This window comes from Macaca nemestrina, chromosome 4 (genome assembly GCF_043159975.1).
Source record: "Macaca nemestrina isolate mMacNem1 chromosome 4, mMacNem.hap1, whole genome shotgun sequence".
NCBI lineage: Eukaryota > Metazoa > Chordata > Mammalia > Primates > Cercopithecidae > Macaca > Macaca nemestrina.
Window position 1 is genome coordinate 114,373,501 of NC_092128.1, and position 14,614 is coordinate 114,388,114.

Genomic DNA, 14,614 nt, shown 5'->3' on the forward strand with positions numbered 1-14,614 from the left:
CCAGCCCCTGAGACTGCCACTCCCTGGCTCCCAGATGAACTGCTAGATCTAGATGTAATTGGGCTCAGATAAGGAGATAATGAAAATGTGCTAAGGACCAAGAAAGGCACAGAAAGGCCCCTGAACTCTTGGGTGGGCACGAATGGAGGTGCAACTGGCACCAAAGGCTGTTCTGAGAGATGTGCCTGCCAGTCAGCCAGGGCCAGAGACAAGCAGAAGGGGCCCCCCGGCAGACGGGCAGAAGCAGCCATGGCCTCCAAAATGTGTGTGTGGCAGGGAAAGGGTGTGGTTGACGAAATGACAGGAGACCAGGACCACGGTCATCTTGGCTCTTGTGCAGCCCTGACTCATCGGTGCTCATAAAGCTGCACTCTGGTGAAATTTTGTTGGAGTCTTAGAAGAATTCAGGATAGGTTTATGGCCAAATCATTTTATTAGTGATTTTCCCTTTTACTGGGAGGATTTTCCGTTTACTGGGCTAATACAACACATCTGAGGAGTTGGGGCAGCTACCAGATCAGGTTTATATTGTGTAAACTGCACACCACCACCAGTCCTGCTCGGTGCTGTTTCAGTAAATTAAGATAATATCAATGAGAAGATGCTGTTTTACATACCATTAGGAAGGAAAAATGGCTGCAAATTATCTTAAGGTACCATTGATTGATTAAAAGATGAATCCTGATCTGACATGTTAAAATGTTTGAGGCTGATGCAGAAGGCAGTTTCCTCTCCACAAGCCTCATGGGTGTGCAGAATGGTGTAACACAGAGATGGGTGCCTCACTTATCTCATGCACAGACTGGCTCTTCCACCACAGGGCAGGCACTGTGTAAGCATCTTCCATTCCTACACAGGTGCTAGTAGGGGGAACTAAGGCTTGGAGAAGCCAAGTAACTTTGCTCAAGGGTCATATAATTAGTAGGAAGCAAGGCTGAGGTTCAAAACCAGGCCAGACATCCAAAATGCTGAAGCAAGCTACACCCCATCTCACAGGATAAGCAAAGACACGCCTGGTTCCTTGTCCCAAGCACTCTTCCGGCCCATTTCCTCCAAGATAGTACTTGCTTGGTTTGACACTTTCATCAAACAGGACCCCTTGTGAGCAGACGGCCATGCTCTGGTGAGCAGCCTGCTGCCCTGTCCACCTTTCTGGGTGGCTCTCTCTCTACTAACCTTGGCTCCAAGAACATGACTGTCCAGTAGCCCCATGGCAAGTTCTGGGGTTTCTCAGACCTGAAGGTGAGCATTTTGAGCTCCAGATATGAAAGGCAAGTCCTGGGTGTTATGTTCATTGGAATCCTAAGAGCAGCACTGACTGGAGGGCTAAAGGCAAGGCCCATCCACAGTTCACAGACTTGAAACATCAATCCTTCAAAAAGGGTGGGAGGAGGCCAGGTGCGGTGGCTCACTCCTGTAATCCCAGTACTTTGAGAGGCTGAGGCAGGCGGATCACTTGAGGCCAGGAGTTCGAGACAGTCTGGCCAACGTGGTGAAACCCTATCTCTACTAAAAATACAAAAATTATTTGTATTTTTGTGATGGTGGACGCCTGTAGTCCCAGCTACTTGAGAGGCTGAGAATCACTGGAACCCAGGAGGTGGAGGTTGCAGTGAGATTGTGCCACTGAACTCCAGTCCAGGCAACAGAGCAGGAAAATGAAAAAAGGGAAAGGTTTTCCTAAACTTATTAGCAAGAGACCAGGTTTGTGGAGAACCAGGCTCCTGGAACGCAGGAGGCAACAGTTTGGATGTCCCGGGAGCAGCAGGTGGAGCATCCAGGGAATCCAGAAACCCACAGCAGGCAGGCTGCCAGGCATCTCCAGAAAAGGGACCAGAAAGCCTTTTGTTCAATAAAGGATTCCAGTCTAGAGGGCTGGTGAGCTACCGAGAGCTAAAGGCTCCCTTGCTGTGTCTGGTGAAAGGAGGACAAGAAACATGGTAGGAGCTCTTGGGAAAGGGCTTGGTTTCTCTGAAGTCAAGAAACACAAAGAGAAAGAGGCTCCAACGTCTAAGCAAGGCCCAGGGGATCAAGCAGAGCTTCCTAGAGCTGATGAAAGGGCTGGGGTGGGGTTCTGAGGCCCAGTGAGGTGACACTGGCCCCTGGGAGGGGCCAGTGCAGGCAAGGATTCCAGCAGAACTGACAGGGCAGAAGTCCCAAGTTCTTGGCCAAGCCTCTGGTTCGAATGGTGGGTTGTGGATGAGGTCGGGGAGGATGTCAGAGGAGGCGCTGGCACTGACGTGGCTGCCCAGGGGTAAGCCCAGAAGCTATGGGAGTCTGGAGAGGGTGAGAGGAAGAGGTGCAGGGCTGAGTGTGACAGCACCACCCCTTATCCGCTCTAGCTCTGTCCATCCAGATGTGAGCTCTGGGGCAGGGGCTTACCTCCTCTAGGCTTCCTTTTCCTCAACTGTGAAATGGGGTGACAGTGGAAAGACCTCAGAGTTACTGTGAAGGTATTTAGTTTTAACCCCCAGTAACAGCCTGAAGAATGGCTCCTGCCTTAAAGAGAGAGAACAGGATGGCTTTTTACTAAAATGTGCCAGGATAGGGCACATCTCTACCCTATCTACCCTTCCAGATACTGCCTCTACCATACCCAGTCCTCAGACAGATGCTGCTCTCCTCTTTGAGAAACAGAATTAAGGCACAGAGAGGCAGAACCTGCCCATTACTATCACTTGTGCATTCATTCATTCAACAGACATTTATTAAGCATCTATAATGTGCCAGGCCCTGGGGACACAGAGCTGGAGAATGTACAGTCCCTGCCCTCAAGGAGCTCACAGTCTGGGGGACAGACATGTAAACACATGAGTTACAACGCGCTGCGTGAAGTGTGTGGCAGAGGTATAACAAAGTGCTGTGGGGCACAACAGAGCGACCAATGAACTCTTCCTGGGCAGGGGTCAGGGAAGCCTTCAGTCAATAAATACAGTGCCATGGGAGTGCCTTGTGCACCACGGGCACTCACATCTCAAATGCTGGTCCACTGGAGGCCCTTGGGCTGGGCGGGAGCAAGGCCTACTTCTGCTTCCTCAGGACAACTTCCCCACCTCTGTCCTGGGACCACCTGCCCGCCTGGGCCTGCAGTGACTGAGGACACTGCTCCCACTCCAGGGGCCAGTGACAGAGAGCAGCTATACAGAGGGCCCACCCCGTGGGATCCTTGACAGGAGCTGAGACAGAACAAACTGCTGCGTGTCTCCCTACCCTGGGGGTTGTGATATTCCTGGTAACATCTCTGAGCTGGTCTGTGAGGTCACTTCCTCTCTTAACACTGTTGAGGAGACTCCAAACCCTCTGTCTTTTGCTTGTCTTCTCATGTCGATTGGGCACCGGCCATTCTCAGGCACCAGGGCACAGCCCACACGGGTGCCCCATCAGACAGGGCTGCCCACAGCAGCCTCCTACACCTGAACTGGGTTTCTCTGCACACTCACAGCCGTCTCACCAGCTCAATGAGCTGCTGGATGTTTTTGTTTTGGTTCGACAGGCCGTTCCTGATGTTTTCGAGTAGGCATCTCTTCAATTCAAATATGGCTTCACTGTAGGCCAAGCTCACTGCGGCCATGGGAGGTGCTCCGTGCCACAGGCCAGGGATGTGCCAGATGTGCTGCTTCTCAGGGTCACAGAAGGCCAGGCCTGCCAGTGCCCGGAAGCCGTCGCTCTGTTTCTCCATCTGGGCTGCAGCCCTGCTCAGGTCACCAGGTGGATCTAGGAGCTGTCTCTTGTCTCTTGGCCTGGGGCCGGGAACAGATACATCATGAAGGTTCTGGTATACAAACTGGTAGTTGGGCATGTGCCCCGTTTTTTCTAACCTCAGAAATGCATGCAGAATAGCTGCTGGAATGTCCTTGGTTTCAGCTAGGCTGATCACGGTGACATTGCTCAGTCCCATGAGCAGAGTGGCCAAGGAAGCCTCCAGCTCAAACCTGTCCCCAGCTGAGGTCAAGGCCCCACCTATCAAGCCCCCAGAGTCTATCACCAGGATGTGGTCACAGCCCAGGTCCTGGCTGAAGCCCTCGGCCACTGTGATGAGCTGCATGAAGGCCCCTCGAGGACTGCAGCTCTTCCCTGTGGCAAACCGCAGCCCAAACATGGTGTTGAGGAGTGTGGACTTGCCCGTGCCCGGCACCCCGAGGGCTGACAGAACCACCAGCCTTGACCGTCTCTCCAGTCGAACGTGCAGCTCCTTCAGGAGCCCCGTGACCCAGCGGATGGGCATGCTCAGGGTGCTCCCATCGATTAGCTCCAGAGGCAGCCCTGTCAGCAGCAGCTCCGAGGCCAAGCCTGGGAAGTGGGCAAAACGCCTCTGGCCTGCTGGCAGCCTCCCCGCCTCCACAAGACAGCTCTCGGCCTCATAAAACTGTCCCATCTCCCGCAGGAAGTGTTCCACCCCCAGGGGCTCAGGCCAGAGCAGCTCCCCCAAGTCTGTGGCGCCCCCATGCTTTGGCCTCAGGGTGAGAAGTGTCTCCGGAGGCTGTCTCAGTCGTGGCTGGGCCACCCGTGCCAGGCCCCACTCCATCCACCTCAGGAAGTACTGCTTCTCACTCAAGGAGGGGCTGCTGATCCCCGAGATGAACTCCTGCACCCCCGAGGAGGGATCGTGGCTGTTCTGCTGCATTCGAAGTTCTAGCAGCCGCCGCCTCAGCTCAGCCCTGTGCTTCTCAGGGGGGTCCACGGCCCACTGGAGCTGGCAGAACTCCTTCTCCACTTGGGCTGCCTTTCTCCAGGGGTCCCCCTGCAGCCTCAGCTCATCCCTTCTGTAGGCATCCGAGTCTTTGATTTTCCTGGTAATCCTCTCCATCCGGTCTTTCGCTTTCTGACACTCCTCACAGTCCTCGTCAACCTTTAGGCCGAGCTTGCGGGCTGCGTGCGCCATGTCCTCCACAGATACCCGCCTGCAGGGTGCCCGCAGCACATTCCCAACAATGGCCCGGATCCTCTTCACGAAGCTGTCGCTGTCAGTGCTGCTGACCTTCACCAGGACATGTGAGTGGTCTATTTTCAGCACAGGAATTAACTTATTCAGAAATCTCAGGTTTGTGTTGCGCTTCCCACGGTATGGACTCAGGATGAAGTAGTATTTTGTGGTTGACTCCTTCATGGAGTATAGCAATTTGTATTCCTTCTTACTGATATTGTCAGTCAATATAAACACAGCGGAGGAGATTTCTGTCAAGAGCTTAAACTGCAGCCAGTGAGACCCGATGTCACCTCTCAGGTTCAGAAAGGTCACAGGTTCTGGAAAAATGTCCAAGTCCTCCCTTCCGCTGGGAAAAAACCAGGAAATTTCTACCAACCCATCCGAAATCTCCCGGGCATTGGTGCCCAAGTTGAGGTCCCGATGCCAGAAGCAGTCCCACTGCCTGTGGCCCGGGCTGAGGACGGCGTTGAGAAGCTGGGACTTGGAGTTGCTACTGACATCCATGCGCACAAAGGCGAAGGCGGGCGCCCTGGACAGGACCACGCTGTCTTCCCGGAAGCTCCCCACGCCCCTTGGGGGCTGGGACCACCATGTCCTCACAATGCCCCGCATGGCCCACAGCAGAAATGTATGGTAGTGGTTCTCCGAGTCAGGCAACACGAGTGGGAGTGCAAACTGGCAGAGGGCCATTTTCAACACTATTTCTTGTTGCAGGAAACTGTCTGAGGAGATCAGCAGGGCACAGAGAAGGTCTAAGGGGTTCACTGGCGTATCAGGGGTAGGCAGCTCAGAAAAGGAATAAATGTCGGCAGCAAGGTCGTCAGCTGGGTCCCAGTAGATGATCTCCTCTTCCATCTGGCTCTCCTTCTCCACAGGCCTGGCATCTGGGAGCACGTCCAGCACCATGGTGGTATTCCTGGCATCAGCATTGAGGGCCTGCAGCTTCCTGAGGAAATTCCAGGGCAAGTCTTTGGGAACCTGAGGGGCCCAGTTCTTCATACTGTCAAAACTGATCTGCAGAGAGTCCTGAAGGCTGAGTTTCTGGACCTGGTACATCTCTAGGCCCAACAGTGACAGCATTTCTTGAAGCCTGCTTCTCTCCACTGTGGAAAGAAATGAAGACATAAGTGCTCACCCTGTGTTTCTGAGCTAAGGGCCAGGCAAGAGCTGGTGAGGGAGAGCCCAGCAGGATGGGGAGAGTGATGACCCCCTTCAGAGAGCAGAGTGCAGGCACAGGAGGCTCAGGGTGTGCTCAAGGCTGACCTGAGACCAAGGCAGGGCTGGAACCTGACATCAAGGTACAATAGGTACCAACCTAACCACAGATATATGTAACATTAAACAAAAGAAAGAACAGAAATAGAGAAGCTACATTTAACAATTGGAAGAGTTCTTGCAAAAGCCAGATTTCTGGTCTTTCTAGAAACCTGTAAGATCTAACATTGAGCTCCAAATTAATTGGCTACAGTGAGCAGCACATGACTCCTAGAAGCTGAATGCAGGCCTCATCTCCCCACTGTGTCGTTTCTGTGACTCAGGGTCACTGGGAAGTTCCCACAGGAGTCATAATCACTGAATCACTCTCTGGCTTTCTAGTTAATGCTTTTTTGTTTGTTTGTTTTGTTTTGTTTTTCTCTCTACAAATAAGAGAATATTTTAAAGGAACTAGAAAGAAATCACTAAGCATAAAGAGTCAGCAATCATAGCTAAACAACCATTTTGCAAACCTGAAATCAATAATGCAGGTTTTCTTTTTTTTTCCCCCCTTTCTTTTTTTTTAGACAGGGTCTTACCCTGTTACCCAGGCTGTAGTGCAGTGGCATGATTTCAGTTCACTGTAGCCTCAACCTCCTGGGCTCAAGAGCTCCTCCCACCTCTGCCTCCCAAGTAGCTGGGACTATAGGTGTGTGCCACCACACCCAGCTCATCCTTGTATTTTTTTGTAGAGATGGGTTTTTGCCATGTTGCCCAGGCTGGTCTCAAACCCAAACTCAAGCAATCCACCTCTCAAAGTGCTGGGATTATAGGTGTGAGCCATGGTACCTGGCTTTAATGCAGTTTTTAATTTTTAATGTATTAAAATATTCAGTGCAGACTGTTAGTAAGTGAGTACTTATTTGCAGATACTCAAACATCACCCTATACAATATAAAATCTTATAAGCTAGATGCTTGGAATAGTATTGCTACCTCTGAAGGTTCCATCCACCATCCCAGGTCTTGGCCCAGCACCTTCCTAAAGTTCATGCTGCATATAATTAGTTCTCTTAAAATTTGTTGTTGTGGGCCAGGCGCAGTGGCTCATGCCTGTAATGCCAGCACTTTGGGAGGCCGAGGCGGGCAGATCACGAGGTCAGGAGATCGAGACCATCCTGGCTAACACGGTGAAACTCCATCTCTACTAAAAACACAAAAAAATTAGCCGGGCGTGGTGGCGGGCGCCTGTAGTCCCAGCTACTTGGGAGACTCAGGCAGGAGAATGGCATGAACCCGGGAGGCAGAGATTGCAGTGAGCCGAGATCGCGCCACTGCACTCCAGCAGCCTGGGCAACAGAGCAAGGCTCCATCTCAAAAAAAAAAAAAATTGTTGTTGTTGTTGTCTGAGACAGTGTCTCACTCTGTCACCCAGGCTGGAATGCAGTGGTGTGATCACAGCTCACTGCAGCTTAGACCTCCCAGGCTCAAGTGATCCACCCATCTCAGCTTCTGAGCAGCTGGGACTACAGGTGCACTAGACGCTTGGCTAGTTTTTGTATGTTTTGTAGAGATGGGATTTTGCCATGTTGCTCAGGCTGGTCTTGAACTCTCTGGCTCAAGTGATCTGCCTGCCTCAGTCTACCAAAATGCTGGGATTACAGGAGTGAGCCACCCCGCTGAGTCACTTTAAATGTTAATGCATGAAACAAATACAAATTCCACTGCCCTGCAGCCTTTTTTCCAGTTCCTTTCTCAAGAGAGAAAATGACGTGTGTGATGCTGCTTTAGATTTTTAGATAAACATGAAAGGAAACACTGGGTGACCCAGCCCTCTGCCTGTTTCCCAAGAAGGTTAAGTGATGGATTCAAGACCACCTCCCATTCAACCAGCAGGACTCATAGTGCTGGACACTCTGCTCAGAGAGTTCCACAGGCAGTGCAGCCACAGGACTGCCCCACAGAACATTAGGCGACCTATGAACTTGTTACAAAAACAAAAGAACTACATGGGAAGAATCACACTGTGGCAGAATAGGTGTTACTCAGCTTTCCTAGCTCTGCCTGAATGAAACTAGGAACACTGTTTTTCTTGTCCAGACATGGAACAACTTTTTATTTTTTAAGTAGCAAGGTAGTAAAAGGCAATGGGGAAAAGACAAAGAAAACACTCCTGCCTAGTGTGTGGCCCTTGGCAGGTTGTTTAGAAGCTCTGGGCCCAGGATCCTGACCAGCAAATGAAGGCGTTGGACCAGATAAATGGTTTCCAAACAGGGCTGTACATTAGAATCACTTCAGGAACTTGTTAAAAAATGAAACATCTCTGGGTTGCACTTCCAAACATGCTAACTTATTACAGGCAGTGAGTATGTTGGGTGGTGGGGGGACCTGGTTACTCTATGTGGTTAGCAAGTTTCCCCGGGTGTCTTTCATTCTTTTTTTTTTTTTTTTTTTTTTAGCAATATTGTCAACAATGTATAAAGGGTTAATTAAGTAGGGCATCCTACACCTGAGTGCTCTGCCTCCCCAGGTGATTTGATACAGTCAGGTGTGGGAATTGCCAGCCTAGATGATAACCCCCTTTCATAGAACAGAGAGAGAAGGCAGAGAAAATGCTTACCTGTTGGAAAATCATTGTCCTGAGCCTCATTTGTACCATCTATGGAAAAAGCAATGGAAAATGAAGTGTCAATCAAATAATGCACCCTTGGCTGACACAAATTAATTGAAGCTAAACCTAGAACCCTTCTTTCTCACCAAGATGGCAACTTCTCCCAATTGTTCTAAATATAAAATCCTGGTTATCTGTCACTTTACCCACTCCCCGTCTAGCCAATCCAATCTGTTGCCAAATCCTGTAGTTTCTACCTCCATAACGGAACTCGCAATCATCTCCTTCCATTTCTCTCCATTCCAAATCTAGAAGAAAAAAGAAACCATATACATTTAGTTTCATCAGCAAGTTAGAACCTTTCTGTCAAAAACTTCAAGTGCTCATGCCTGTAACCCCAGCACTTTAGGAGGCTGAACAGGAGGAGTGCTTGAGTCCAGGAGTTTGAGACCAGCCTGAGCAACCAAGCAAGACCCTGGTCCACAAAGACTTTTTTTAAAAAATTAGGGCAGGCATGGTGACTCATGCCTGTAATCCCAGCACTTTGGGAGCCCAAGGCAGGAAGATCACTTGAGGTCAGGAGTTTGAGACCAGCCAGCCTGGCCAACATGGCGAAATCCCGTCTCTACTAAAAATACAAAAATTAGCAAGGCGTGGTGGCGCATGCTTGTAATTCCAACTACTTGGGAGGCTGAAACATAAGAATTGCTTGAACCCAGGAGGCGGGGGTTGCAGTGAGCCAAGATCTTGCCACTGCACTCCAGCCTGGGCGACAGAGTGAGGCTATATCAAAAACAAACAAACAAACAAACAAACAAACAAAAATTAGCTGGGCATGATGCCATGAGCCAATGGTCCCAGCTGAGGCAGGAGGATTACTTGAGTCTGGGAGGTCAAGGCTGCAGTAAGCTGTGGCTGTACCACTGCATTCCAGCCTGGGCATCAGAGCAAGACCCTGTCTCAAAAAGAAAAAAACACCAAACAACAACAAAAAATGTCAAGTGACAATACGGTGGCTGATGTTTTAGTGCTATTATTGGTTTCAGTTTTTCCTATGTAAATGTAATGTTTTGCCAGCAAAAAATACATCACAAGATAGTAATAGCTACACACAAGACAGAGATTTGCTCTAGGATATATCTTTATAGAATTTTCTAAATTTTGGGAAAATAAACATGAATAACCATAAAACTTATACAGATTAACCTTTGATTTTAGAAACTATTTAAAATGTAAGTTGATAGAAATTCCTAGACTATTTAAAAATTCAGCACCTCCTATCACGTTATTTTTATTCCAGCATAAGAAATTTTTGTAATCACTTAAAATTAAAATGTATATCAGAGCACAAATACACCAGGGTGAGGTGCGAGGGGAGAGACAGTGGGGAAGAGTTGTGACTTACCAGTAAACTGTTATTTGCCCAAAGTCTCCAAACATCATGAAATGTCCATCAACATTAATATCTTAATTACAGAATGTGTTTAATGTAGTGGTAGTCAGATACTTATGTATGAAGGAAGACCTAAAACTCTAGATTTGCTTGCAAGTCCACAATATAAAGGAGAGAACAGGAGGCTTAGGAAGGAAGGAGTAAGACTTTTCAGTGCATGTTTTGACTATTTTGACTTTGATCCAAGAAAAGGTAACACCTAGGTTTCAAAATTTACACACACACACACACACACACACACATATATATATATTTTTGAGACGGAGTCACACTCTGTCACCCAGGCTGGAGTGCAGTGGCGCAATCTCAGCTCACTGCAAGCTCCGCCTCCCAGGTTCATGCCATTCTCCTGCCTCAGCCTCCCTAGTAGCTGGGACTACAGGCGCCCACCACCATGCCTGGCTAATTTTTTTTGGTATTTTTAGTAGAGACGGGGTTTCACCGTGTTAGCCAGGATGGTCTCGATCTCCTGGCCTCGTGATCCGCCCGCCTCGGCCTCACAAAGTGCTGGGATTACAGGCGTGAGCCACTGCACCCGGCCCCAAAATTTACATTTTTTAAGAGCTTATAAATCAAGATTCGGATATTTTCAGATTTCTGTTTTCTCATGATTTCCATGCAATCAGGTAGATAAACCTAACATTTCAAACCGTCTTCTTTGATGATGTCTCTGGGAGATGGACATGTGAAAAGCAGGAAAGAGAGAAAAAGAAAATGGGGTCCAGGAAGCATGAGAAAATCAGAGAAGGCACAAGATCCACACACATCAACCACAATGCCAAGCAGTCCAAAGATTACATTATTCAAGTGAGGAAAAGCCATCAGAACAAATTCTCCAAGGAACCCAAAATGCCATATGAGGAGAGAAAATAGTTAGAGAAGAGAATGGGAAAGTCTAAAGATGCCAGAGATAGGGTTGGGGTGGTTCTGAGAGTAGTTTTAAGCCGGAGTCAGGACTAACCTCCAGACCCAGAGAAAATAGGGCCTTGCTTGGTTAGGGGTGGGAAATAGCTCTGATGTGGATTTAACAGGTGGATGAAGTCAAGGATGCACAAAGTAGCCAAAGACTGAGGGTTACCAAACTAAGGAAACCACTGACTAGGGCTGGGAGAGAGCCTGATGTTCTGCAGCCATCAGCATATTGTGGGGCAGGGGGAAGAGGAGGCAGCAGGGCTCTAGGCAAAGACACAAAACAGCAAACATGGGGGGCCAGTGAGGGCTCAGCTCCATGAGCCAAGGTCTCCACTATACTTCACATTGGGTGGGAAGTGACCTAAGGATGAGATAAGCTCTGACTCTGGGAGTACTGGGCTCACACGGAACACAGGGACAGAGGATAGGCCAGGCCCTACCACCATGGTGAGCCCAGGAAGAACTGTTATGAGCCCATTGTTGGAGAACTCCGAGTAAGGCAATTAAAACCATTTTCAGGCCAGGTGGGGTGGCTCATATCCGTAATCACAGCAATTTGGGAGGACAATGCAGGAAGATCGCTTGAGTTTAGGAATTTGAGACCAGCCTAGGCACAATAGCAAGACCCTCATCTCTACAAAAAGTTTTTTAAAAAATTAGTTGGGTACAGTGGCTCACATCTGTAGTCCTAGCCACTTGGGAGGCTGAGGCAGGAGAATCCCTTGAGGCCAGGAAGTCAAGGCTGCAGTGAGCTACAATGGCCACCACTGCACTCCGGCCTGAGTGATGGAGTGAGACAAAAACAGAATGAGCTATGAAGTAGAATCTTCAGAATTGAGTAAGATAAATAAATTATATAGTGTGACTACATAAAGTATAAACCAGGCAAAGCTAACCTATCCTTTTAGAAGTCAGGATAATGACAGACGAGAGGTGAAGTGACTGGAAAGGGCCTTTGGGGGTATGGGTTTTCTTCAGCTTCTCCATCTGGTTTCTGGCTTGCAGAGGTAAGTTCATGTTTGTGAATATTTCTAAAGCTATTATTCGGAGTACTTTTCTGAATGTATAGTATACTTTTTTTTTTTTTTTTTAAGACAGACGCCTACGCTGGAGTGCAGTGGTACGATCTCGGCTCACTGTAACCTCCGCCTCCCAGGTTCAAGCGATTCTCCTGCCTCAGTCTCCTGAGTAGTTGAGACTACAGGCGCCCACCATCCCACCCAGCTAATTTTTGTATTTTTAGTAGAGACAGGGTTTCATCACGTTGGTCAGGCTGGTCTCAAACTCCTGGCCTCAAGTGATCTGCCTGCCTCGGCCTCCCAAAGTGCTGGGATAACAGGCATGAGCCACTGCACCTGGCCTGTATAGTATACTTAAATACAACTTGTTTTTAATCCTATAGGCTTAAAACCTTGCTTTAAGTCTTTAAAATTAAGCATACGCTCAAGAGGAACTCACATAACTCATGAAGAAGAGCTATAAAGAATAACCACTGGAGGTTTATTCAGTAGAGATATTAAAGTTTGGGGAAGAGCCAGGGTCTCTGTGCCTTGGTTTCCTCAAACGAAACAGGGATTGATAACTATCTTAGAGGTTATTGTTAAAAGTAATTAAGACAACCTAGCTCACAATAAGCATCCAATAAGGCCATTCCCTCTCCTCGCCCCATCCCCATGCTTTCTTTCCCATTTGTCTAGAACAACACTCTCCAAGGGAACCTCCCAAGATGAAGTTCTCCACCTGCAATGTCTAAACTGCAGCCGCTCACCATGCAGGCTGCTGAGCAAATACAGCTAGAGTACTTAAGAGCTGAAGTTTTAATTCTGTTTAATTTTAAACAATGTGCCTAGTGGTTACTGTGTTGAATAGCATAATTCTAGACGTGGAGAAACTAAAGGGCTTTGGGCAATTACTGCTTTATCCCAATTCTGCTATAAGCCTTGACCAACTGGCCAATAATCCCCATGGTGCCTACCTTCCAGAATTTAAGTTCCATGAAGGGCTTTGAGCCTTTTCATTTACTATTGTCTACAATATCCCAATGCTCACAACAATGTTAGTACATGGTAAGTACTCAAAAAATATTTGTTTGAATGAATAAAATAGTGATTTTTTCCATAGAGACGGGGTCTCACTATGTTGCACAGGTTGGTCTCAAACTCCTGGGTTCAAGCGATCCTCTTGCCTTGGCCTCCCAAAATACTGGGATTACAGGTGTGAGCCACTGTATCCAGCCTAAAATAAAACTGTATTAACCAAAACTTATTTGCATATTTTTGTGGATTTTTGTTTTTGCATAACTCTATTAATATCCAATATAACACTTTTTTTTTTTTTTTTTTGGCAGTTAAAACATAGTTTATTTTTTAGCACATTCATTTTAAGAAGAACGTAATTTATGAAAGATATATCTAAAATGAGCTACTGGCTGGGCACAATGGCTCACGCCTGTAATCCTGGCACTTTGGGAGGCTGAGGCAGGCGGATCACCTGAGGTCAGGAGTTCGAGACCAGCCTGGCCAACATGGTGCAACTCATCTCTACTAAAAATACAAAAAATTGGCCGGGCGCGGTGGCTCAAGCCTGTAATCCCAGCACTTTGGGAGGCCGAGATGGGCGGATCATGAGGTCAGGAGATCGAGACCATCCTGGCTAATACGGTGAAACCCCGTCTCTACTAAAAAATACAAAAAACTAGCCGGGCGAAGTGGCGGGCGCCTGTAGTCCCAGCTACTCGGGAGGCTGAGGCAGGAGAATGGCGTGAACCCGAGAGGAGGAGCTTGCAGTGAGCTGAGATCCGGCCACTGCACTCCAGCCTGGGTGACAGAGCGAGACTCCGTCTCAAAAAAAAAAAAAAAAAAATACAAAAAATTAGCTGTGCGTGGTGGCACATGCCTGTAATCCCAGCTACTTGGGAGGCTGAGGCAGGAGAATCACTTGAACCCAGGAGGTGGAGGTTGCAGTGAGATGAGATCGCGCCACTGCATTCCAGCCTGGGCAACAAAGGCGAAACTCGGTCTCAAAAAATAAAAGGAAATATAAAATAAAATAATAAAAGAAAATATAAAACAAAATAAAATGAGTTAGTAAGAGAACTAAAGATATCTGGAGTGTGGCCACCGTACCTTAAAGGTGAATTTACAAAGGGTGGTGTTACAGCCCCACCCCCAAATCCTCAGAGAAAGAAAAACCAGCCTGTATGGATCACAACCAGGAAGACTACAATCCCAGTTTATACCTGTTTTCCCAACATTACATCCCTTTCACTCTCAGAAGTGCCCACTTTAGAAGATAAACTATACAGTCACCTTAACTATGACCTACAATGGCTGTTATGCTAAAATTGGGGTAATGTGTTTCTGTTAAATCGTGTCATAATCACTTGTTTAACTGAATCCTGGGAACACTTACTCCATTTTCTGGAATAAAGTGTTGCTCATAAAAAAAACAAACAAAAAACACTATTTTGAATATATGAGGAATGCTTAGAAGACCCTTAGATGGAATCTTCTTGTAAA

General features: G+C 47.9%; 1 protein-coding gene across 6 annotated transcripts in view; it reads right to left on the minus strand.

Annotated features, from left to right (window-relative positions):
* Positions 1–2,689: 2,689 nt before the first annotated feature.
* URGC (upregulator of cell proliferation) overlaps positions 2,690–14,614 on the minus strand; it is a 47,744-nt gene continuing 35,819 nt past the window's right edge. For 5 of the 6 annotated variants that reach the window (XM_011762433.2, XM_071095108.1, XM_011762431.3 and 2 more), the window contains 3 exons: positions 8,989–9,039; positions 8,741–8,779; positions 2,690–6,030 (listed from right to left, as the gene is read on the minus strand). In XM_011762433.2, the coding sequence (XP_011760735.1) occupies positions 3,437–6,030; positions 8,741–8,779; positions 8,989–9,022 (2,667 nt within the window). In that variant the 5' untranslated portion in view covers positions 9,023–9,039 and the 3' untranslated portion in view covers positions 2,690–3,436. Of the gene's footprint in view, positions 6,031–8,740; positions 8,780–8,877; positions 8,963–8,988; positions 9,040–14,614 lie in introns of those variants that run through there. The other variant, XM_071095109.1, reaches the window with a different exon arrangement.